The sequence below is a fragment of the Xiphophorus maculatus genome, chromosome 15, assembly GCF_002775205.1.
Source record: "Xiphophorus maculatus strain JP 163 A chromosome 15, X_maculatus-5.0-male, whole genome shotgun sequence".
Classification (NCBI taxonomy): domain Eukaryota; kingdom Metazoa; phylum Chordata; class Actinopteri; order Cyprinodontiformes; family Poeciliidae; genus Xiphophorus; species Xiphophorus maculatus.
The window spans coordinates 2,278,661-2,305,681 of NC_036457.1; the positions used below are offsets into that span (position 1 = coordinate 2,278,661).

The 27,021-nt window shown below is 36.6% G+C and overlaps 1 protein-coding gene across 13 annotated transcripts in view; it reads left to right on the forward strand.

Annotated features, from left to right (window-relative positions):
- Nucleotides 1-1,772: 1,772 nt before the first annotated feature.
- The window catches only part of afdn (afadin, adherens junction formation factor), a 104,942-nt gene continuing 79,693 nt past the window's right edge, over nt 1,773-27,021 (forward strand). For 9 of the 13 annotated variants that reach the window (XM_023347701.1, XM_023347707.1, XM_023347705.1 and 6 more), the window contains exon 1: nt 1,774-2,127. In XM_023347701.1, the coding sequence (XP_023203469.1) occupies nt 2,026-2,127 (102 nt within the window). In that variant the 5' untranslated portion in view covers nt 1,774-2,025. Of the gene's footprint in view, nt 2,128-27,021 lie in introns of all 13 variants that reach the window. The other 4 variants (XM_023347702.1, XM_023347703.1, XM_023347711.1 and 1 more) reach the window with 1 other exon arrangement.

Consider the following 27,021-nt stretch of genomic DNA (forward strand, 5'->3'; position numbering starts at 1 on the left):
TACAACAAGAAGGCAGTTCAAATTGCTTTATGTCATAACAACATCATACTGTCGACTAAAATTAAAGATTTCAGGCCTGATGTCTAACTGAACTACATAATAATGGAAGTTTGCAATCTGAAAGACCAATAAAAGTTAACATTGTAAAGAACACCAAACACTGGAACTGGAAGATATTTTAAATATCCAAAATAAAACACGACACCCAAAAACAATAGATAAAGCAAAAATAACAATCACTTACAATCAAAATCATAAATAAAATGGATTATCAGGTCTCTGTAAACAAAATTGCCCTTGGAGCGTTTCAGTTAATTATGATGTTTATTGAATAATTGCTTATTGGTCTCAATGTTTTACTTTTTTTCCCCCCACAAATAAATCTGGCAACAAATATCAAATTATATATTCAGTTCAGACTGGCATGAAGCTAAAATGAAGCTAGAATATATATATATATATATATATATATATATATATATATATATATATATATATATATATATATTTCCTATTTTGAGGCTGAGGAGTTTAGCAGCTGTTTGTGGCATTTAGCACCTGTAAGCTAGCACTAATTAGCAAGTGGCTACAGTATGATGAGAAAACCACTCATCTCTGCTGCTGTAATTAAATTAAACAGTTTTGTTGTCCTAATTATAGGATAATGGATATAAAAGGATAATGCATTTTAGTTTAATTGTTTTAGTTTAATTGTTTTACAGTAACATCATGAAGTGCGGATTTCCACTACAGGATTTTCCCCAACAGTCAAGTTAAGTTTCTTTTTAAAGCACATTTCAGCAACAAGGCAGCTCAAAGTCCTTTACATTTTACTTCACTAATTTTATTATGAAGTATAGCTACTCTTATTTATTGACAGCATGTTATATTTTATTTTTATTTTATCTTGTCTACAATTGCTACTCAGTGGTGGTGGTTGTGTGTCTTGTCTCTATGCTGCTGTAACTGCGAAATAATTTCCCTGCTGGGATGAATAAAGTAATTCTATTCTATTATTTGAGTAACATTTCTGGATTCTACCCAATAAATCAGAAACAAAGATGTTTTAACCAAAGATTCTCTGACACACACCTGCAGTTTTTGTTAAAAGTTTCATAAGTTTATGGTTGAAAGAAACTGATTTGGAAACATTTTCTTTTGCCTGATTTTGTTATATTTTGTTACTTGCATGAATTATTGTCTTTTTTTTTCTTAAAACCCCCCCAAAATTCCACTTAACTTTGGTTAAGTGGTTCATCTGATGATGTAATTTCTAAATATTAAATGATTGATAATTTCTTCAGTTACTCAGTACCTTTTTTGCTCTGGGTTGAGTAATTTTTGGGATGGCTACTTACTTTTATTTGCATAAAAATATTTTTGAAGTAGTGCTACTCTTACTTGAGTACAGCTTTTACACACATTTGTACACAGATTTGATAGAAATTTGTATGGAGTAGCTTTAAATGTAGCTGTTTTTTAAAATTTTTCAAAAACATATATTTCTTATAACATTGTAAATCTAATATATGTATATTTCTTATAGATTTTTATTTAATACAAAGAAGAACGCACATTGAAACCTTAAATTAAATATGAATATGCTCTGGGGAAATATCGCTTTAACTAACTCTCGATGACGTAATCCTGCTTAGTAGCTCACGTGCCGGCTGTTAACCCTGTAAACATCCCGGGAAGCGACGTCATGAATCAGAATTATTGGGCATTAAATAGTTAAGCGCCTGCGCGCGTTCTCGGACTCAGCGGGAGCGCGCCGAGGTGCACCGCGAACGCGAAGCAGAAACGGATCAGACGGCAGGTCGGTCGATGAGCTGGGATACAAAGTACCGGCTGTAGAAAAAATTATTAAATTAAAAAAAAAATTGGAAGAAGTCGACGTGAACGGTTGGTTTTCGCTGGCGGTTTGTTTTCCGGTGGACTAACGTTTCGGGAAGTTTTTTATTTAATTTTAAATTTTTATCCAGCGGAACGGACGCTGACTGAGGCTCCGTAACGCTGTCCACAATGTCGGGGAGCAGGGAGGAGGAGAGGAGGAAACTGGCCGACATCATCAACCACTGGAACGCCAACCGGCTCGACCTGTTCGAGATCAGCCAGCCCACGGAGGTAGGAGACCTGTACGAGAGGCCGCGGCCCTGTGGGGCCTCTGCTGTGGGGGGAATAAAGATGCCAGTGGCGGACACCGAGGGGGTTAGATAAAGTCAGGTGGTGTTTGAGGGCAGCGTGGTTAACTCGGTGGTAAAGTCCTCTCCGTACGAAGCGCCGCCAGACTCCATTGAAAAACCGGCGGATTTACTCTAGTCATCGTGAGGCCTATGATGTTAACTCTGTCTTTGCTGCTGAAGCGACCTACATATATTAGAGTTAGTTATTTACAATTCAGCTTTGTGTATTTTCTTGAAATAAATTAAATACATGTAGCTAGCTGCTAGCTTACCTACCGCCGTCAACTGTATCTGTGGAGTAGCTAACAGCCTTGTCCCTCAAAAGTTGACAGTTATGTTCACTATAATCATCATAATTTTTATTATATAAATCGGTGCTTTATTGAGCGTTTTATTGTTAGAAAGCGTGTAGTTGAGTCAAAGTCGGCACTGATTTATCAGAATTTTGCCAGCTAGCTAGTTAGCAGGTACATAACTGCGTTTATCAGGATACTACGAATACCTTTTGCTATGAATTGTCCTTGTATTCATCACAATAGTTATATATAAGGTCAGATTTCTGACACAATAACCAATGTCGGCGTTAGCAGTGGCATCGCAATGGCCGACGGACCAAGACAGGGTTTAAGGACTCGTTGTGTAAATAAATAAAAGCTTAAAGTATTACCAAATGGTTGGTGTGTAAATGCTAACACCTGGGTAGGGACGGCTGAAAGGACAAATTGTGGAAGATGAGACTTCCCGTCCATGCATTGTCCTTAAACCACATCAGCTGGGTTGATGGGAGCTGCCAGCAATTATTTGACTCTGCAACATGTTAGGAAGCAGAGCTGTAATGAAATTGGCTTACAGGACTTTTGTTGTATACCCATGAATTACAGGGTAAGACACCAGCTAGCTGTAGATGTGGATGCTAGCAAAATATTTAAAGGTAATAACAAATTATTTGAACCTTCTGATGATTGTAGGTCAATTTATTTCCTCATATCATGTCTAACTGTAATCAAACCCGTTGTTACTTATTTGTTGTTTTTTATGAATTAGGGAGATAACTTGTTCAAAACAAGTTAATTTGATTTATCATCTGAAAACCTTGTCATACTCTATTCCCAGTGATTGTTTTTACTCCAGTTTTGTTACTTCTATAAAGTATCTCAGATTACTACCCTGAATCTAATCACAGCTGCCGTTGCAACATCAGTGCGGACAATATCATAACCACAGAGGCTGTCTTGTGTGTAGTATTGGGTGGAATGTTGAACTTAATGTATCAGATAATATTTTGGCAGTTGGGTGGACTCTGCGTGATTTTAATGTTGCAGTGGGACATTGTTTTATGGTAAAAAGTAAAAGAAAATGGGGGTAATCTTAATTGAAATCAATTTTCAACAATTATATAAAAATATTTTACAGCCCTCTTGTAAGTGATCTTCTGATGGATAAGTTGTACTGGAGTAACAAACAATTCCTTTGTTAAGTTGTCAAAACCAGTATGAAATATTCTTCTGGTGGCTCTCAGTTGAACCATTGTCAGTAGATTTTCTACTGACCAGGATGGACACATGAAGCATCATTTCATACCCAAAAAGGTAAATGTAGAGACAAAGCTGGTAAATCAGCATCAGTGAGGTGACTATTGTTAACTGTGCACCTGCAGATGTTACCTGGAAAAGTCTATTTGTTTCTCTAGAGAATTTCTACTTCTATTTCTACTCTAGAGAATTAATTAATAAACATTAATTAATTAACAGTCGGCACAGTAATCATACAGTTGATTAAATCATTTATCCTATCTTTAGAGAAACCAAGGAAGGTTTTTGTCCTATCAAAACTTCTACATAAGCTCTGAAAATAAAGAGGAATGGAAAAGAAATATCTAATTAATGATACTCTGGGTGTGTGTTTTATGCTGTTATAGTTGTATCAACCTTCCAGACCTCTCAGGTCTTCTGGAAAGCAGCATTCAGCTTCTATGCACCACAAATCTGGAAGAAACTTCCAGAAAACTGCAAAGCTGCTGAAACAAATGAACCCACCTGTTTAGAGTTGGGTTTGTAATGGAACATTGCCCAACATATTTGATGTGTATTGATGATGGCATCCGACAAAATGAAGTGTTTGTTATTGGTTTGATGTTTTTATGACTTTTTGTGTATTTATGATTCTGAAATTTGCTACACAAATAAACTAGATTGATATGAATTTGGAAAACATTCAACCCACAATTTGAATAAAGAGTTAAACCAGTGCAGAAACAAATGATTAGTTTTTGTGCAAGTTAGTCAGTTACACCAACCTTCCCTCTGCCTGTTGCGTGTTATCTCTTAGTTTTAATTTTAATCTTAGGTTGTGTTGGCCGCAGTTTTAGGCTGGCGTCCAACCCCCACCTCGCCTTGAGTGTAACGGAGGGGTCACAAGGTCCCCTCTCCTCCTTCTTGAGCCGATTAATTCATCAGGCTCAAAGCTGGGCATCCATTTGCCAAAGTGGCGTACTGCGTACAACAACTCCCTCATTTTGTAAGAAATGATTAACATTGTTGCTCTTGTTCTTTGGGGTCTAACTGTTAGCTTTGCTTGAAGGGCTGCATCATCTTGTCCAGCAGAACGTGATTAAATGTAAAGCAGATGCATGGCCGCTCTTGCTAGATCACACCCTGTGGCCCATATGTCAGCTGGTGGAGCCCCACAGCCTCACGACTGTCCTTCAAATTGTCTAGGATGCTTCCGGGTCTAGCTGGGACTCAGATGTGCAATGCTAGGAACATTTCAAGTATGATGTGATGAATCAAACAAGTGAATTTCAAAATAATGATAAAAATAATAATAAAAAAGATCCAGAATTTGTGTGATTTGCCGCTGAGAGCGGTGAGATCATTCGTGTGATTAGATTAGCCACGGTTGCCTGATTAGTCTGGAACAAAGGTTCTCAAACTTTTTAATCTTGCAAACTCAAACTGAATAAATCCCGTTTGGGAACTGCTGGGCTCATTATAACACAACACGTTCTTCTGTCACATGTGGACTCACTGTAGCAAAAAGCCTAATTCTGCAGACTCAGCTTGAAATGTGTGGCACATTCAGACACAGTCATAGCTGCGGTTTGTTTGTAATTTCTACCTACCAAATACATGCAGCTCTCCTGTAGTAATCAGGGTTACCGCTACATGTAATTGATAATTCACCTTCACAATAAAGTTTTTAAAACATATACATGTTAAAACAATGTAAAGCACTTATACCTAAGGAAGGTTAAGTTGAACGCATTTTTAGTTCCAGCTTGTCAAAATGATCGTAATATTGACATGTGTTGTATTTGATATAAGTAATACAATTTTTCCTTCATTTGTGTCATTTGATAGGTTTTGATCAGCACAGTGTAGCTTAATGTTGGGTTATTTTCCCATTGAGAGTCTTTTCTGGTTGCATTTTCAAATGATTGATTCCATAAATTGTGCAGCTATGCTATCTAGGCTCAATTTGTGCAGAAATTAGAGAATTTAACTATCTATTCACTGGCAGATTTAACTCACTGGGTTTTCTTCTTTTTCATCGACATCTTTGGTGTTCAGTGTTTTAAAAAAATGGTAGGAGTTATTAAAATTGTTGGATGTGTTTTCTATGGGTGCATAATCATCATCCCAAAATAGGTGTGTGGATGCAGTAATTGTAATTTAAGTATGATGAACTCACTGTTGGTATGCTGATGTAATATTCAGTCTGTTGGACGCACACACCTGACATGGATTCATGATTCATCACAATGTCATCATCATAACATTTCTGTAGAGTCTTGGGGTGGCTTTGTATTTTTTGACAACTAATTTTAGTCACAAAATGGCTTCTGTGCAAATCAGTCGATACATGTTTACTTTAGCTGCATTTCCACCAGAAATTTGTCGATATTCAGTCAATGTCGGAAAAGATCTCCTCAATTTCACAGTTTAATATGAGAAGTCATTAAACATCCCGCACCATCATCTTCCTACCACTTCCTGTCGTCGTCTTTGTCGTTTCTGCCAGTAGTGACAGCTGGTTGTTGACGTATTTGTATGAGGTGTCATTGTTCAAAATGATGAACATTGGTTGGGCAAATGTAATGGCCCAATCTTAACCAGTAGTTTCTGTAGTATTTTGACGGCAGGAGCTCCAGTATCTGTAAGCTTGACTTTGCTTCGCTCTCCTCTCCACAGACAGAATAAACCAGTCAGGCATGATGGAAAAAACTCAATGAAACACCAACGTCCTCCAATAAAATAAAATAAAAAAGACTCAAAATTTAGTGCAAGGCTCAGAGTTGGTGAGTTTTATGAATTGGTAGATACATTTTTCCATAAGTTTTGTTGGTATACGGTTGACTTGAGGCGCAAGGATATGATGACTACTCAACTAGCTGCAGCTAGTCACGTCTGCTAACCCATGAACCCTTAATTTTAATAAATTAGAGTTTATTGAAGGTTTTGTTGGTCTGTTTTGTTTCTTTTGGGGGAGAAAAACCCCATAAAAGCATTGTTCAAGTTTTGGTGCAGCAGTATAAACGGAGATCTGCAGGGACATGAGAGCTAAACACAAAACAGTGACATGTTTTTTTTTTTTATAGAGACAGAGTTAGGAAATGGAAAGGAATAAAAGTCCTGATTGAATTTTAAGGTTTCTTTGTGAGACATAGTTTAGTATTTAGTTCAACTCTAAGGCATTTTTAAAAGGGAGATTTTCTTTTGTAAAATGTGAAAACATGAGATTCTTTTTGTACATAAAAATGACGGAATGGTTTTAAACACCTTGTAAAATAATTAATTGTTCTGCTGAACCACAGCACTGTTATATTTAGGAAACATGAATAACAGTTAAGTGGAGCTGTTGATTTGTTTCCATTCACTCCAGATTTACACACTTTTTGGATTAATAAATATGAAGAATTTAGTGAGGCTAATTAACTTAACATGCATGTTTTTGGACAATGGGAGAAATGTAAACTCCATGCAGAAAGACCCCAAGTCGGGATTCTAACCCAGGATTGTTTAGCAAACATTTTCCCATAATATAACCATTGCATACATTTTTTAAATACCATGCAGCTCTTGTGTTGGTAATTTACCCCTTCGCCATTTTGTAGCTGACATATCATTTCGGACTTGTCATTTCATATCTGCCTGTGAGACGTTTTGTAATTGCTCTGACAAGCTGTACGTTGGTAAATTCATATAATTTACTTCAGTCTATTGTTAGGAAATGTAGAGTATGTTGGTACGTATCGACCACCGCTGTGTTCAAAAGATAATTTATTAATAGTCGCAAAATAAACATCAAGACTGGAGATATAAACTGTAATGGACTGAATACTTTTTGGTGGAGCTGTTATCAGTCAGTTGCTATGGCAACGGGTCTGTGTGTTGCGTAGCCGACACGCAGAGCGAGGGGAAAAAAGAAAAATACGAGTTGTTATTGCATAAAAGGCGATTTTATTCTGCAGCAGTTCTTTAATAAGCCAAGCCAGGTCAGCTCACATCTGTGCTCAAATATTGATTAGTAACGGCTATTAGTGATTTAGTGTCAGACCAAGGAGATGTTTGCTGACTTCCAGTGTCTTCTTGATTAGCAGTTGATGCTAATGTGATCAGACTGAACACTGAAGGCTTTTCTTCAATTAATATTAGCCAGAAATGTGGAAAAGCAGCTAACGGCAGCGATGTTTTTCACAGATTCCCTTTACTGTGTTATATCTGTGCAAAAATGTCTGCTGTTAACGCCATGCCAAGGCAGATGTGCTAGTGTTTTATTCATGTGATGAAGGTATGGGACACTTTTAATGCTCATCTGCTGGACCCAAGTGCTGACTCCAGTCAAAGTCTTAAATCTACTTACTCAGAGCGTCCAAACCAGGCAGCTGGTCCAGAAGTTTAAGATGTTTAAATAAAAGAAAATGCACTAAAATAAAGGTTAATATTTAAGGAAAATTGTGTTCATCAAACATTTTTCACTGTTTTTACCACACTATGTTGAGAGATTGTGATATTAGCTTAGGTTTTCCTCTCTTTACAGAACAATACTAGTGTAAAGTTTCACATTAAATTCTCTCTACATAAAATATTCTCCTTGCAAAATGAGTAAATGTCACAGATTTCTGGTGCATACCAACTGGATCTGAGCTGAATGCGTCTTTGCGAGCCGGAAGCTCTTGTCCACCTTCTTCCCAATGGGATGTGAAATCCTACAAGTAAGCAGACTCCCCATGACATCAGCGGCCGCTCCCTTAGTTTCCCTGCTGCCAGGAAGCAGGAAACTTAACAGGAAGTGTGTGGATTGTGGAGATAGTGCGTTTCCTGTCGTCTAAGTGGAAAGGCGCTGTTGCAGAAAGGCGCTTTTGTCAGATTTTCTTTATTCCACTTATTTTTCTTTTCCAGATTAAAAGTACTGTTTAGAACAACTAGTTCATGACAGGAATGTTTTTCCCAGAGTTTCTCACTTTACTGATGATGATTAAGGTAAATTAAGGTAACATTTATCATACTTTTTTATGGTCTTAGGAGTGGAAAAAGTGCCTATAAGTTTAGCTATTCGGTACAAATTTCAGAGTTCACAATAAATTAAAAGCTGTTGAGGGTTCAAGGTGAAGAAAATGCATGCAATAAAAGCTCAGTTTTTTAAATAAAGTAAAAATTCCAGTTTTCCATGTAACATAAGTCACCTTTCAGTAATCCCAACTATTGGACTGAACTGAAGTCAACTCTTCCTGCTCTAACTCAAAGCTGCCCCAAATATAGAAGGTTGACATTAAAAATGTTTTAAATATTTAAACTTTATTACCAAAATGACATCTGTTGTCTCAGCTCTTCTGGAAGGTTGCAAAAATATTGTTTTAAAACTTTGGATGACAACACAATGACAGCAACAACAATAAAATGACAAATAAAATAATAAAAAACTGTAAATAAAAAAAATAACAAAAAATTAGGAAATTATGAAGATAAATAATACAATAACAACAAGTAATACAATTGGAACAAATCAAAAGATAAATGACAATTGATAAAATGGTAAAATGTTAAATTGATTAAATGCATGAAATAAATAAAAGTAAAGAATAAAATGATAAATAACGCAAAACAATAAAAGAAACAAAAAATATAAGTATAAAAGTGTTAAACAAAATGATAAAAAATAACTGAAGGTAAAAAAGGTATAAAATAACTAAGAATATAAAACTATCTTAATAAAACTATACAGTTAAAATAGTAATAAAATCAATGTCATAAAATTGATAGAAAAAATATAAAATCAATAAAAAAGTAAAAATAAAGAAAAATATGTAATGAAGTAATGTGATTAAAATTTGACTTTAAAATGACCTAGTAAATAACTGAATGACTATGGGTTAAATCGTTGTTGTGGTGGCTCAGTTTTAGCTAGCTGTTGATAGCTAGCAGCCTATTGGACCTCAGCACAGTGAAACTGGTACCAGACCCGCTGACCGCTGCGAGTGTTGTTCTGTCGCCGTTGTTCTGCTGTCTGTCAGGCGCACCCTTCCTCCTCACCATCTTCCTTTTTTCCTCTCTGTCCGTCAGTCCCTCACCATGTCATGTTTGCGTCACCGTGGTAACGACGATGCTGTGATCAGTCGCTGTATTTAACAGGCTTCTGTGAAAACAAAGATGTTGTGTGTTTGGGCTGTGATTGAATGCATCGGTTCAGGCTAACATGGCCATTAGCAGTTAGTTTGCCAGCAGACAGGATTCGTTAATCTGCAGTTTAATTGAGGTTTGAGTGGCAGATGGCTTTGTCAGGTCTGTCAGCTAAAGGCTAAATTACCACTCAGCATTAAGGAGACACGGGGAGAGCTTGCTTTTTCTTTTTTCTTTTTAAATAAAACATATTAGCCTGGTTTTAATCCTTTAAATTTAGATGCAAAGGCTGAATAAATGCAGTTAAAGCAAAATAGTTTGTTTTTATAGAATAGAACCTGCAATTTTATCAACGACATTCTCCATATTTTAATGTTCTGTCATCAGCATTTGTTTGTCGTGGGAGAAAATGTCAATTTGGATAAATATTTACATTCTTCTTTGTGACAAAAACTAACTATGAATAAATGCTAATTCAAGTCAAAAATACTTTATTGATCTCAAAGGGAAATTAAATGTTGTAAGCCAAGATTCTTGAAAGATTTGTTGTAGATGGCAGGAAGGATCTCCAGAAGCAGTCGGTCTTGCGACAAATCTGAAGAGGCCTCTGACTGAAGACTATTGCATATTTATTATTTGAATTAAGTGATTTAAGCATGTCCTGACCTCCTTGTTTTTGTGTTGCTTGCAAAACTATCATTCAGTCTGGACTTTGTTATTATGCTTTTTTCACTTGTTCACAGAGATTTTTCATGTGAAAAGTGACTAGCTTTAATTTCTTGTCTGTCTAGAAGTTTAGTGACAAAATCTAAATCTAGAGTAGCAGAAACAAAAGTTTATCTGGCTCAGAAGAAAGTTCTAAGTTTATAAAATCACTTTGAACTGCTTTGTACAAATAAACTTGATTGATTGATCAATTTGACACTGGAACAGGAAGACATTTAAAAAAAACCCACAAACGGCAAACAAAATGAATCTCTGTAATCAAAATTGTCCTTTAAAAAGGACTAGTTGAGACCAAAACGCCAGACTGGAGACTTTTACCGTTCTATTTTTGAGAAATGATAAATCATTCAAATTGCAATTAATTGATTTATTGTGACAGGCCTACCTGCTTGTACTTCAGGTTTCTTTTTATTTATTACATTAGAAATGCTTCTTTCTTTTCAAGCTGTGTGTTTATTTACATCCCAGATTATTTGATTTCCACAAAAAAAATTTCACATTTTACCTGTCTTCATTTTTAGGTGTTCAGCTGATATTAGACATAAAAATAAAGTCTTGCTTTGCCAACACTTCTTTTTTTAATCTGTGTTTAATCTTGGTGCAGCAGCTTTGTTGACTGTATTAACTCCAATTAATGCAGCTGGCTGAGTTTTATTGGCTGCTGCACATTAAAAAGAAGGATGGTGTCACATTGGACAGCGGGGATCTGATGTCTGGCCACTTACTGCCTCAGTTCCCAGACCTTTTAAACCCAATTAAACACGTCGACTACAAAACCTGTCTCAGCAACCAATTATCTCTTTTTGAAATCTAAATTTTAAACAGTTTGTTTCCGATTTTGGGAAAGTAGTTCTGGTGAAATTCAGCTTATTTTTCTCGACGAGAACTACCAGAAGCAGTCACTTGATTTTTCTTCAGTTCAAATGAGTTTTGATGATATTAGAAAAAAATAGTACAAACAGTGTTATTGTTAATGCAGTGAATAAGATAGTATGTCCAGACTGTATGATAACCTTAAATAAAAATACCACACTAGCAAGATTTGTTTTTACACACATTTGTAGCAAAATTATCTAATTAATGCAAGTTTCTTTTATACTGCTGCTGAAATATTGATTATTACAGATTTACTGTTTCGATATTTTCCTATTATTTTTGATAGGGAACCAAAGCTATAGAGACATTTGATAACTTTAGTGAGCATTTCTTTTGTCTTCATAGAATAACACAAATCTGAAATCTGTCATTTGGTTATTTAGTTGAGCTGTCTGCTCATGTAGCCACTTGCCCTACTGTTCTGAGTCCTGAGGTGTTGATTGTTTGACTCTGTTCATTTGGGGACAAACATTTTAACATTTGTTGCATTTTTTGCTGGTACAATTTGCTTTCACATAACTACGGTGAAACGAATCAAGCTCTTTGGAAAACCAGTCCCCCTCCTCCTCTGAATGAAACGACACAAAATGTAAACGATTAGATTTCAGTGGTTGTAGGATCTCTCTTGTTTTTTTATTTGTTTGCTAGACAAGCACTTTTGTTTTTGTTGCGTTTACCCAGAATGCTCTGCGTCATAGTCCGCTTCCTGCTGCTTTTGGAGCGGACTTTGGTCTGCTCGGCGTTCAAATATGCGTTCTAACCGAACCAGAAGATTTATTTTCAGCTGGTACTATTCGCTTTCACGCTACTATGGTCAAACAACCAAACTAAGAAAAATCTGTTCTCCTCCTCATCTGTGGGGGCGCTGCAATAGGAACCACTGAAGGAAATGACACAAAAACCCCTGAAGAAGACACTGAGTGCAACTTACTTTTCCCCCAAAATCTAAACAAAATGTAGCAGCATCAAATTTTAGAGGTTGTACAATTTCTCTTTTATTTTTGGCAAAATACCAGGAGAAATTTCTCCCTCCAGTGCTAGCCTAGCGTGTCACAGGTTTGTAGGCGAACCAGAGTTTGCTTCACTCTTCCCCAAACAAACCAAACTTTCTAGACAAATGAACTAGAGTTCAATTAAAGTGAATTAAAAGAGCTGTTGTAAAGTCATCCTAACTGTGTAGACTTCCAGTATGTGGATTTTATTTACACATTTCGTTTAGTTTGCAACATTTCTCAGATAATTGATTCTAACTTTAATTCTCGGGTTGTTTAAGCCTTAAATTACTCTCCATCCATCTCGCAGAACCACCGCTCCACATTGGAGGCAGTTAATTTTCCGTAATGGGCCTTCAAATGTGATCAATATATGTTAAACTGCTCCCTAAAGGAGCTTCCCTAAGCAGTCTGGAGTAACACATCAGCACACTGGGCGGCTTTCGGTGGAAGGATGTCCAACTGGGTAATATGTCATCGTTTGGAGGGGCTACTGCTGGAATTCCTGGAATGCAAATGGAGCTTTTAGACGAGAACAGCAGACGGGATCAACGGCGAAGGATGTCTGCGATTCCCTCACACACTTGTTTATGTGGTGGATAATATAAAAGCTAAAGCAGGAGTTTTGGAGTGAAGCACCTGTGGTTTCTAATCCAGGCTGCACATTCCTGCTCTCTTATCGGTCTTTTCCCTCTGTCCTGTGTTGCTAAAACAAGCAGTGTATTGTGTGTGCTCAGCAGAGCAGCCCTCCCTCAAAGCTGTGTGTGGATGTGTTTGTCCCAGCCAGCCTGTCAGACCGCGTTAATCCCCTCAGAGGCCCAGCTCACCTCCTCCTCCTCCCCCGGCGGCCTCCATTGGTTCTGGCCCGGCCCGGCCCGTTTTCCTCTTCAAACGCTTGCCCACCTGTCAGTCTCTCCTCTGACCTCACAGGATCAGACAGCAGTCAGGCAGGGGCCAATTACTATGGCCGCTTGGCACCGGCCGCCACCAGCTCCCAAGATGCTTTGCAGCAGATCGATGGTCTGCAAGGAGGGAAAACAAGCAGCGGTCTGCAGCGTCTCTCGGGATGATAAGGAGTTAAGCCCAGTGTTTGGTTGTTGTGGGCAGAATGAAGTCAGAGGTCGCAAAGCTGCAAAAACTGTGGCTTAATGGTGGGAGTTTATCGTGTCGTTTAGCAGTTTTTGATGATTTTGATCATTATAACGATAAAATCCCTTAAAATGTCATTATTACTTTAAAGGTATATCAATATAATGACATGCAGTTACTGTTTGTGTTTTAATGATACAAATCACTCTTCTTTATGTGACTGGTGTCCTAACAAAGCTCATTAGAAATGGGAATGTTTTTCATTAGCAATATTTGTCTTTATGGCAATGATTGCCATGTCATGCAGTCACAACCATACAGTTACCTAAAAAAAGTAGTAATATTAAATAGTTTTTATTGTCAGAATAGTACCACAAAATATTGTGATTTAACTTTTAAGTCCATCCCATCCAGCCCTAATGTGGTTTGTTTGAAACCTTAGTTTCACTGGGGATGGGAATCTTTTTGTATCAAAATAACATTTTTGATGATTATTTTATAGGACTTTAAAATATTTTCAAGATTTATTTGCATTTTAAGGCAGAATGATAAATGGAGACACTAGAATTGTTCACATAATCTTATTTACCTGCATCCCCTGTTTTGTTTTACGAATTGTCACGGTGAGAGTGTCATGTTTTTCTGCAGACAACTTCTTCCCTCTCCTTGAATGTGGTGGCGCTGTACCAAGAACCACTGAAGGAAATTATATAAAACCACAGAAGAAACTGAACACAAATTTTTTTTTCACAAAAAGTGTGAACAGAAATGGAGTAATGTCAGATTTTAACGGTTGTAGGATTTCTCTCTTTTGTTTGATGAAAGCCAGTACTTCAGCTAGCGCTACACTAGCACGTTTGTTTTGCTTGTATTTACCCAGAATGCCTTGCGCTGTAGTCCACTAACTGCTTTTGGAGCGGTTTCCAGTCTGCTTGACATTCAAGCACTCAGAGTTCGTTTCACCTAAACTGAGACCGAGGTTTGTTTGCTTTTTTGATTCACATCAGATCACGTTCACACCTCACCAAACAAACCGGCCTCTCTAGAACTAAAAAATTTGTTTGATTAAAGTGGACTAAAAAACAGTCCAAGGTTGTTTGTCCCATCTGCACTCTCCCTGTCAGCTGGTTCTCTTTGCTCCCCCAAACCCAGTGGGCGCTGCACCCTGTCCTCGCCTGTCAGCTGAGCCCAGCCCCAGAATTTGACCAGAAATGCAATAATAATAGCTTGTGGGTGTCCTCAGGACTTTCCTTCACTCATATTTGTTGATCTTAGCCATCCAGCCTGCTGCATAAGAATGGCTGTGACATACACACACAGACACACGCGCACACCAGAGTGTTGTAGCATGCAATGTGCGACTGAGGTTGACGTAATCCTAGCCGATGTGTGGGTGGAAGTTTTAGTTTTTCTGTTTTCCTAAGAGTTTGGGTGGATCTCTCTCTCCGAAAAGAGAGCAGATGTATTTCTCTTCAACCTTATTTTTTTATAAATGACCTGCGCATGTGTGTCGAAAGGGAGAGGTTGCACACTGAGCTACTATTGCTAATCAGTTGTTTGTCCAAGGAGGCAGAGTCTGATGCAAATCCACGGAGTCGGCGTTTAACGTGTTTAGCGCTGGTCATTGTTGAAGCGTTTTCAGTCGTCACGTGCCAAGTGAAAGCGAAGCTTGTCGTCTTCAGAGCGTTTCTGTCCAAGGCCACATGATGTCATGCGCTAATCTGGATGCTTGTGGCACCAGTCGTACCAGTTTCAGGATATCTGCAGCTTCCATCATGTTTAATAGCTGTTCTTGGTGCCAGAGCTTCTGCAGAATCATTTTTGGTGATGAATCCACATCTGCTGTTATTTCCTCTATTCTGATATTCAATCCATATATGCAAATCTTCATTTTACTTTATAGTTTATCTTGTGTGTAGCCTGTGTATTTGCCCTGTAGGGTATAACTACTCAAGTTTGCAATATTTATGGTTTATATTAGATCAGAATTGTCAATTTGTTACGTTTTTAATAGAAAAACTAATTATAAATTACAGTAGCACATCATTTCTCTGATATTTTTAATGAAATATAATATACATTATTGATCCCCAAAGGAATTTGCTTATTTGTTGACAAGCTACTCAATCAAAAGTGAAAATTTGTAATAAAATATACATAAATATGAAATAAGGCATTTAAATATGACCTAAATATTAAATGAGTTAATGAAAATGTTAATCTACAAATGAGTCCAGAGTAGACTTAAACTTAAAGACAACTTTACCTTAACTAGGGATGCATAATATTATTAACAATGGCATCAGCCAATATTTGCCATTTTTTATCATGTGTCCAATAAGTATAACTGGCCAGAAATAAATAGCCAGGAATTATTGCGACAAATTAAAATATTGTCATTTTGAGAGCATTTTCAAATAATGTAATAGTGATGGCATAATAGTGCAAATACTGTACATCCTCTCAGAGATCAATAAAACTGTAATTTCTAAATCACACTTTAAGACTTTGTATATCTAAAAAAACCAAAAAAAGTTTAAATAAAAACCTAAACACAACCAAAGCAATGAATAACATTGATTATGGATTTTCTGAAGACAAAAAGGCCCTTTAATAAACATTAATCATTAGAAAAGAAAAATTCTGAAAATTCCTAGTTGGGACTTTTGAAACAAAAAGTGAAAACTAACAACAAAAACTCCATTTGAATAACTTAACTAGCTTTTCTTTTAATTTATCCTGCTTTTAATCGATTTATTGTTTATTGTGACAGGTTTACTGTTGGCCATTACTGTAGTGTTAATATCGGATATCAATATTGACCTGAATTTTTATATGAGTGCATCCCTGTTTTGAAACATGGGCTTCTTTCAGCCAGCTGACCGGCAGTGCATAAAGTAGAAGAGTGTTATTTTCTGAGATGTGGGGCTCTCAGGAAAGCTCCAGGTCAGGAGCATTGAAGGTAATCCAAGCAGCAGGAATGTGAGTAGAGTGAAAAATAAAGTGTCAAATTACTAACAAGGGAAGTTTTTTTTTTTTCTCCCCCCAACAATCACCAAAAATATTTCTATAAACAATTTAGGATTATGTTTTGTTTAACAGCATTAAAGGGTAATTGATGCACCATATTTTAGCCTCCCCTCCTTTGTTTGTTTCACCTGAGTTGAAACGGGAGACAGGTGGTCGCCATGGCAACGATCAGTCGCTAGTTGGTGTCGGGTTCCTGTGGCAGAGCGCTGCCATTCACGTCTTTGCAGCGTTAAAGCAAACAAGAACCTCAGAGTGTCGTGACTTTACGTGAGTTGGTTGATAAATTTAACATTTTCACTAAAAAAGCACTTTTCCATGTTTATTCTTTTCTAAAATTCTGTAAAATACAACTTTCCAAACAAAGTTTATACTACATGCTCAATGATTTCAGCAAGCTCATTTATTTATAGCTCTTATTTAAATACTGTTCTCATCGCCAAGCAACAGCAGTTAAATAAAGAAGCAAGAAATAGTTGATGCTGTTGATTCAGTACCAAGGAAGCACTGGATCCAGAGAAATGTAGCAGCAATATAACATTTTCTTGGATAGTTAGAAAAAGTGTGAAGAATGTAACAAGTGAAAAATATATGAGTGTTCACCAATTTAAGATGTAATTTATAAAATAGATGAAATCTTTAAAAATAGTTTCTAAGTGGATCAGAAGCTGGTAGATGGAGGGTATAACTGGACTGATTTGTCATTAAATTCATTGCTTGGAGAGAGGAATGCATCGTTTTTACAAGACGAAAAACACTGAGATTGAAACATTTGTTGTGATGCTAGCTACAACTACAACTTATTTCTCTTCATTTTATGTTTTCAATTAACTATATGTGACTTTGTGTTTAACATATTAACTTGCTGTCCTCACCTAAAACTTCCTGTTGTATTTCCAACTGGGAAGTCTGACTTCATAGTGGAAAATGCCATATTAGTGCCATCTGTAGATGTAATTGAAGTATTGAAGGTATGAATTACTATTTCTAGATAATCAGGCTAAAAGTGGCTGATCTAAATGAGATCTAAGCCTGAAATGAGTCTTTACATAGATCTTGATGTTAGCCGGCTAACAGATGCAGCTGATATGACTTAAATTTTTGTTGTTGGCTTAATTTGTTCATCATTCACAGTTAAGTCAGTGAGACAAATGGAGAGTGAAGGGAACTGACAACTGGGTGTCATCAGCATAAACATGAAAATGAATAATATACCTCAGGGGTCTCAAACTCCAGTCCTCGAGGGCCGCAGTCCTGCAACTTTTAGATGTGCCTCTGCTGCGCCACACCTGAATAGAATAATTAGGTCACTATCTACACAAGGAGGAGGCAATTAAGCCATTTCATTCCAGTGTTTTGTACCTGTGGCACATCTAAAAACCGTAGGTCTGCGGCCCTCGAGGACTGGAGTTTGAGACCCCTGATATACCTTCTGGTGTTTCTGTAAGACAGAGAAAGAGAGTCCTAGCATAAAACCCTGTGGTACTCCATAGCAAAGAGAAGAGAACCACTGAGGCGCAACACATTGTTTTCAGGAGGAGGAAGGCCCTTTACATCTATGTACGATCTTTAATGTTGTTAAGCAACGAGAGCCGACGGTATTGTCTCAAGATCGTAACAAGACAAAGGAAGCTAAAAGAAACAAAAGCACAACTAATATAGCAACAATCTTTTGTGGCCGTTGCCACTTCTGTAGAGAAGTTTGTTTGGTGCGTAGTCTGGCTTCTTATGACGCAGGTCTCCCATCAATGACAAAAGTCAGATAAAATGTGACTCATCAACTAATTCAGACCAAAGTAAACAAACTGTAGATGTGAAAATGTCTATAGTAGACATTCTTTGACGTGGCAATGGAATTGATATTTCTATTGACGTTAAGAAATTAAAGGTTTAAGTGTTAAGGACAGGCAAAAAAAAAATAAAAAATTGCGATCTCATCACTCATACTCAAATGTTTCTCCAGGGTTTCAGTTAATTCAACATCAGCCCTGTCACCATAAGTTTAGCAGGACAATAAATTGTCCCAGAGGTTATTGCGATATACAATAATATTGTTGTTTTAAAACCATTTTCAAGTAATATGATTGTGATGGGATTATAATGAAAGAATACATTCTAAAAGAGCAATAAACTTTAAATTCTAATAATCATTTAACCCTGGAACTGGAATACATTTTAAATTTAACAAAACAATAGAAACAACAAATAAAATAAATTATGAAGTCTCTGTAAATGAAACTTGTTTTGCTTTTGTCTGTAAACTATCAGTAATTAAGCTAGCTAGTGTCGCACCATTTTCCCTCAGTTATGGACCGTTTCAACCAATAAATGTGTAAACTGCAAGAACCCAGTCCTTTAGCACAAGTTAAATTCTTCAGATTAAATGAATTAAGATGAAACCGCTGATGGCTGTCCTTGAGCTGAAACTGTTTTCTCTTTTTGTGCAACAGAAATCAGCCTTCTCTCCAAATTGGCCTCTGTGCTGAGTAGCTAAATCAGGGGTGGGCACTCCTGGTCCTCGAGGGCCGGTGTCCTGCAACTTTTAGATGCATCTCTACTTCAACACACCTGAGTCAAATAATGAGGTCGTTAACAGGACTCTGGAGAACTTGACTGCACTTAGGAGGAGATTCAGCTGTTGGATTCAGGTGTGTTGGACCAGGGAGACATCTAAGAGTTGCAGGACACCGGCCCTCGAGGACCAGGAGTGCCCACCCCTGAGCTAAATGAATCCCTGGAATTCGCTCCCAGTAGGATGTTGGACGTTTCTCTGGATGATTAGTAATCCAAAACCCCACAGAGGAGGGAAAAACTTCAACTATGCCAAAGTTACGGCCCATTTTACTGTAGCACACATCCAGATGAGGCCGATATTATCAGATGACCTCTGGGTTTGAGCTGATTTTCACAGGAAATTTTTTTGGTGGGACCGATTCATGCAGGATAATGCAGCTAATGCAGTTATTAGCAGTTGTGCAAGAACCCCAGATAATACTGCTCCAACTATAATAAGACTTTAAATACTGCGTTTCTGCCTGATTTGGTCTGAGGTGGCTCAACTTTTGTTTTGTTGGACGTAATCGACTAATCAATTGTAATGATTAATTGGATAACAAATATTGACACATTCTGCAGCTTTTTCATATCCTCTTAAACATTAGATTAGAAATATGTTAAAAGGCAAATAAACAAATAATGAAACTTCCTTTTTAAACAAGAAAGTAAACTAATTTTAGCCTAAAATGAGATAACTCAGCAATAGATGCATCTGCAGCTAAATGAATAAATAAATGCTTAAAATAAGCCCTTTCTGCTTCACTTACCATGAATACACCTAATGACTATTTAAGTCAATTAATCATCTCGTTGCTTGTACTTGTGACAGTGCAATGACAATAAAGTTGAATTCTAATTCATTTCAACCCTAGCTCTGATAGTTTAAATATCCTTTTTTGAATTTGTGTACTCCAGTTAATGATTAATCAAATACTAAATTAGTTTCACAATTATTTCAATAATGAATTAATCACAAATAATCCGATTAGTAGTTTCAGCCCTTGTTCCAATATTGTGAATGTCCTTTTTTCAGTTTATGTTCTCCAGTTAATGATAAATCAACTAAGTTAGTTGACAATTACATCAATAATTGATTAATCACAATTAATCCGATTAATCATTTCAGCTCTGGTTCTGATTGTTTGAATGTTCTTTTTTGAGATTGTATACTCCAGTTGATGATTAATCAATTCCTAAATTAGCTGATGGTTATTTCAATAATTGATTATTCATGATTAATCTGATTGTTTCAGCCCTAGTTCTGATAGTTTCTTTTTTTTTGACATTCTTTTGTGTACTCCAGTTGATTAATCAATTACGAAATTAGCTGATTATTTAAATTTTCAATTAATCACAATGAGATTAATCATTTCACCCTTAGTTCTGATGGTTTGAATGTCCTTTTTTGAGTCTGTATACTGCAGTTAATGATTAATCAATTACTAAATTAGCTGATGATTACTTAAATATGTGATCGATGCGATTAATCTCAATTCATGTGATGGTTTCAGCCCCTTGTCTGATAGTTTTCATGTCTTGTTTTGAGATTGTGTACTCCAGTTAATGCTTAATCGATTACTAAACTAGTTGACGGTTAATCATTAGTCCGATTAATTGTTTCAACCCCAGTTCTAATAGTTTGAACGTCCTCTTCCTCTTGCCTTTGTTTTGTCCAAAAGTCACTCCAGGGCTTGATGTGACAGTTCTTTGGTCAGCCTGCATAATTCAGTAATTTGGTACGTTTTTTTTGTGTACGCTCTACATTCTTGAAGCTGCTTCTCCATTCGCTGCACGTGCAGACCTTCAAAAATGCCTCCTAAGGTCACGGCGTTGTGTGCTCCGGCTCGGTGTGTGTTGTACCTGCAGCCATGTTTAACCAGGTATTGATCTTCCCTGTACATCCACACAAGTCCAGGAGCTTGTGACCTCCCTCCCTGTTTTCTGAACTCTGTTTCTGAACTTTACTGTTTTAATTACTGAAAAGCAGAAGGGGGAAAAAATCTGAGTAAATGGAGCAGAAGTGAACGCTTCCTCTCATTATCCAGCCTGTTTCTGACTGACTCTGGGTTCATGTTCCCACAACATTCGAACTAACGGGGTGGTTTTTTTCTTTCTCTAAACAAGTGTGCTTGCTGAAACCTTTTGCAGTTTATCTGCAAATACTGACTTTAACTTTGTCAGTGTTCAATTAATTTAATGCCAAATTCATATTAAAACACCTTTCAAATGCTAAACTGTACAAATTCAATTTTATAACAGTACCCATTATAACGGGAATATGCACACAAATATCTTGCGAGATATTTCAGATGTTTTTCATAATTTGACATTCTCAAGTTATACCTACATTTTATGAAATTTCTGTGGTTTTAGTACCTTAGGATTATAGATGAAATGTAGCTGTTAATTTATTTCTAACTTTTTTTTTTACATTGACACGTATTGCAGATGCATTGATTTAATTTGCTTATAGCTGCAGTGTCTAACTACAGAAAAGGCCAATTAGAGCCAAGAGGAAGGCCTTAACGCTGTCAATCATCTGCGTGTATGTGGCACTCACGGCTCCCCTCCTTCTCTCTCTGCTACGTTATAACTAGTTCACCTTAGTCTGTGCTAAAGCAGGCAGGGCTGAGCTTCTCATGTTAGTCATTTCCACTCTGCAGCCTCATGGTTGTTAATTCCCACAGTGTTTTCATTCCTTTGGCCTTACTGTTGTGCGCCAACCTTGATCCCTCAGAGTTAGTTATGGAGGTGCTGAAGCAGCGAGCAGGTCTGAGGATTCCTACATGATTTATCCTCTACCTTCACACAATCGCTCTCTGTCAGAGCCACAGGGTGGGCTTTGTGTCCGCCGGGCTGGACGGCTCGATACCGAGCCTGAAACTCACCTGAAACAAAAAGGCTTTTCTTTCCCGCAGCAGAGGAAATGTCTGCGCTTTGTCTTCTCATTGTTTTGGGGCGGCGAGCCTCCGCTGCCCGTCTTTGTTTTTCTGGTGATTCAAGTTGTTTTCTGCTGGGCAGGAAACTCAAAAGCCCCAGTTAGACCAGTTTAGTGCTGTGATATTACTGGAAGTTTGACTTCTTCGTCCAGGACAGGAACTGGGCATTGATTATCTTTTTGTTCCTGCTGTGTATTTTCCTGTGAACGCTTAGAGAAGCCAGTTAGGTTGGTCATGCTAAGTTAACCTGACTCTTTGTTTTGGGCTGTTATTTTTGCTGAAAGGTGAACCTCTGTCCCAGTTTCCAGTCTATTTACAGATCTTTTTCTTCTACCATTATCTGGCATTTAGCTCCATCTTCTCACATTTTACCAGTTTTCCTGTTGATACTGAAGAAAGTGTCTTCCCACTGCATAATACTGGTACAACAACATTTCCCACATAACCAGTAATTACCATGGACCTCTTGGCTGCTTCTTTTAAAATGTTTGTTTTTAGTAATTTGGGACAACTAACAGTCTATGTATTTAGCTTTGTCTTATCAACTTTTACTAATTTTTAAATAATTTCAACATTATTTGAATTTTTTCTTTGTATTTTTATATTTTTTCATGTTTTTAAGATTGAGTTATTCCTTTTAAATGTTTTTATTTATTCGTGTTTTATTTTTCAATCATTAGGGGCACTTAACAGGCACTTATTTCTGTTTATTTATTCATTCATTCAAGTTTTTTGAGGACAAGTTTTTTTTCATACCAAGGTTTTGAATTTTGGCAGCTTTTACTTATTTTTAAATGTTTGGTTTTTTTAAAGTATTTTTTTAATGTATCTATTTATTTTTTCATTAATGTTTATTGGAGCCACTAAGGTTTTTTATTATTTTTATTTTTTTATGATTTGCCTGGTATTTTGCTCCATCTTCTCACCAAATCTTACCAGTTTTTCTATCCCTACTGAAGAAAAAGTCTCCCCACAGCATAATACTGCCACCACACTGTTTCCCCACATGACCAGAAGTTCCCACAAACCTCTGGGCTCCTGCTTGGATACGTTTCTCTTCATGCTGTTGGTTGACACTATTGGTTAAAGTAGTAGACGTGCAGAAAGTGGCAAATATTAAAAATATTTATGCTGTTGTGACGGCAAATTTTCTTGGAAGCTTAAATGTACACTCAGTAAGCCTCGACTCTCGACTCTGAATCCCGGCAGTGAAGCTGGAGTCTGGATTTATGCAGCGGTTAATCTCCAGTTCCACTCTTACTGTCATTGTGCAACTCCTCACTTTTCCCCTTCTAGTTCCCGTGGATTCCTTCAAAACTGTAGATTCAGTTTCTGCCTGGGTTCATTGTTTGATTTTAAGCTTTATTGCATGTTGAACAGTTTGTAGGGGGGTGTGTGTTGGGATGACTTTCGCTTCCTCATATCTGAGATGAAATCTCCAACCAGCTGACCTTAGACAGGCTTAGGGTGGAATCCCCCCATGGTACTGCAGGTGGGGCTGCAACAATATTGACTCAGGAACTCAGTTCATTTTATTAGGCTCATGTTCGTGTGTGTGTGTGTGAGAGAGAGAGAGAGAGAAAGGAATGACGCAGAGCAGCTGGAATCTGCTCCCATTATCCAGAAAGTTTCTCCTCCCTTCTCTTAAAATTAATCTTTTCAATACCGCTAAAAAATTCAAATTCAAATGTAATCTTATGTCTCCATGGTTACGAGGGATTTAGCTATTTTACTTAATTAAAGACAGACCAGCAGTATCACTTTCTGCTATGAAAATTAGATGGAGAATTTACATTTTTATGTTGGTTTTTTTTCTCTCCAGAAAACGTCAGTGTTTATAAAAACTTGATTCATTCCTTCAGTTTTTGAGCATTTTTATTTCAGCTGGATTCAAACTACTTACGTTTACTCTCTTACATTTACTTTCGTAACTTTTTTAAGCAGTGTGCTGTGAGGTGTAGTCATCCTCTACCACACTTTTCATTTATGCTGGAGTAATGTTTTAAAGTAATTTACATTTATACAATTTTTGTTGAAGTTTTCACACAATCTTTGTTGTTCTGATGATTTATATCTGCTGACATTGTAGATATTGCCACTGCAGGGCTGGCAAAAAGTTTTATGGGGCCTTAAGCAGAATAATTTGGGGGCCCATCTTTCTGTTTAGGACCTTATCACCACTAATTGGCCAAGGTTAACCGCAATCATAGATGGATGTTTGCTGTTTGCTGGGCTGTATTTGTGAACAAACTGAGTTCAAAAAATTAAGTTGAAGCATCAAAATGTTACCATGATAAAACAATCAAATGTTGATGCTTAATTTTTGCACTTTTACAAATTCAACTTGTAAATACTTTTAAATCTTGCAAGTTTTAAATTTATCAGTGCTGAAATATTCTGAATAAGCTGAGTGTTATATGTTGAGGACTACTTATGCCTTGGGCCGGCTCTGTCTCACCTTTTTAACTAGAGAAGCGTGAGAAAATTAAATAATTGAAAATGTCCTAAAGTGAATAGTTATGCATGTGAATTTTTTTTTTTTATAAAACTGGAGATGTTTGCATAAAATTTTTTCTTAAATAAATACATAAAAATATTTTTATTATTTAAATGTTTAATAATTACAAGTTTTGCTTCCTGGTCTTGTGCTGGGGTACATAATAAATTTATTTTTAAATAAAATAAATTACCGGAGAATAATTTACTTAATGGGGGGAAAATACTACCATTATGTAATTTAACACATAAAAGAAAAAAATATTAAAAATGTAATAAAATTTCCCCACATGATTATTTTATTTAATATTAAATTAGGATTTTTAAGCATATATTATAAATATATTTTATATATATACATTTCTTTCAACAAAGTTTTATTTAAATAAACATGTAAAATTTAAAAAGCCAACAATGGAGAAGTTTGGAGACTAAGGGAGAAAGTTAAATATATTTTTAAATGTTAATTATGGATACATTTTTGACTAGTTCCAGATCACTGTGGGCGGGGGGCCCATCTCGGATTATCCTGCCCCGGGCCCAGAAAAAGCTTCCAGCTGCCCTGGAAGATCATCTCAGTTGTGAATGCTTCATGTTAGATTTATGTGGCGAAGCCTTTTGAGTTCTTTATGCCATGATTTATTTATTTGACAGTAAAACCAGCTTATTGAACGATTGCCTTGGTTATAATTTAACTTCGTTTTTTTTCAGTGTAATATCTTGAAACGCAGACATGCAGCTCTGTTCAGGCTCAGTGGATGAAACATCACACTCCAAGGCCTAAAGTGGTTCACTGGCTCAGATAAATAGCTCTGGTTAGTTTCCTTACCACCTGATAACCCCCTGCCTACCACACACACACACACCAAAAGGCGTGCTGTTTTTATGGTTGAAAGGAGATGTGGAGGAAAGATAAACATAAACAAGATATAACGGTGTGTGTAAGTGTTGACGGCTGTTTCTGATTAAAACTTGGATTTTATTTCCTTCTTGTTTCTCTGCTTGTTGCATGTTTTGAATCAATGTTTCTCTGCTTTTGAAATCAAAAGCTCAAAAGCAGTTTGTAGTCCTTCTAAAAAAAAATAAATAAGGGTCCCTTTTGTCGGCTAACTAGGCGGGTTGTTATATTATAATCATAGAAAAACAATGAGGGAGCAAATGAGACTTTGAAGCTGATACCTGCGAGCATCTTCTGAGAAAAATGCAACAGCCCCAAGTATTTATGAATGTTTTACAGTTCTGATGGGTGCTAAATTTAACAGCCTGCAGCCAGAGTTAATACACAGAGCACAAAAGACTTTGATGGAAAAATATATAAATCATTTCACATAAAAAATTGTGGATCTTGTACTTCTTTTATGCTTATATCTTTTGCATTCTCTTCATAAAAACAAAGTGTTTGATTCTTTCTTTAAAAAGCCGTAATCAAAGTTAGTTTGAAATCTTGATCTCTAAAATGATTTTTTTATTTTACAAAAAGAAAAAATACAAGTTCTGATTAGCCTGAAAGAAAAGTTTGTAATGTAAACAAGTTAAGCAGGTTGCATAAGGCTGTCACAATAGGCAATAAATCATTTAATTACATGATAAATTAAAAGGAGTTAAATAATTTCCATTTGTATGATTTATAATTTTTCTTTTCTCTCTTTCTACCAAAAACTGGTATTTTTTTCTCAGCTAGCCTTTTTTGAAGGACAACTTTGTTTACAGAGACTTCATAATTCATTTTATTTGTTGTTTCTGATTTTTAGATTATATATTGTGGATATTTCAAATGTTGTCCATTAGAACTTAAAGCTTGTTGATCTTTGAGAAGGTGTTCTTCCATTATTATGCCATTATCATTATATCACTTGAAAATTGTTTCAAAACAACAATTTTATTGTCTATTGCTGTAAATTCTGGGAAATTTAAGTGAAACATCTCATATTTTTGCCTGTCCTTAATACTTAAACTTTTAATTTCTTAAAGTTTGACTTGGTTAGGTTGCATTATTACCATAGATACTTGGTTACTATGGAATGAATCAGGTGATGAGTTTATCTTGTATAAAGTTTTCCAGTGGTTTGCTTCAGTTTCTTAAAGAGAAACCATTAACCAGGTGAGGGATGAGCAGCAGGTGGAACCGGTTTCAGTTGGCCAGTGTGTGAAATCAGCTCACTTTCTCATACAAACCGAGACCTGACCTTTGACCTCTGCTGTTGGAGAACTTTGACCTGGAGGTTTTTTTTCCAGAAAGCTCCATGGGTGGACTTAAGGTTGTCTGTTTAAAGCGGATTTCCTCGCCACAGCGGTTCTTTTGTCTCAGTCTGGCAGACATTTTACATTTAATGCACTTGTGTTTAGTGTAACTTTTACAACTGGGCGTACAGCATTCCTGAGCTGAAATGAAAGAGATAAAAATATGTGTGTGTGTATGTGTGTGTTGGAGCTTTTTGAAATGAAAACATGCAGCACATGAAGGAGGATCTTCAGTGTTTTTGTTACTACTGCTCAGACCGAACAGAGTCCATTA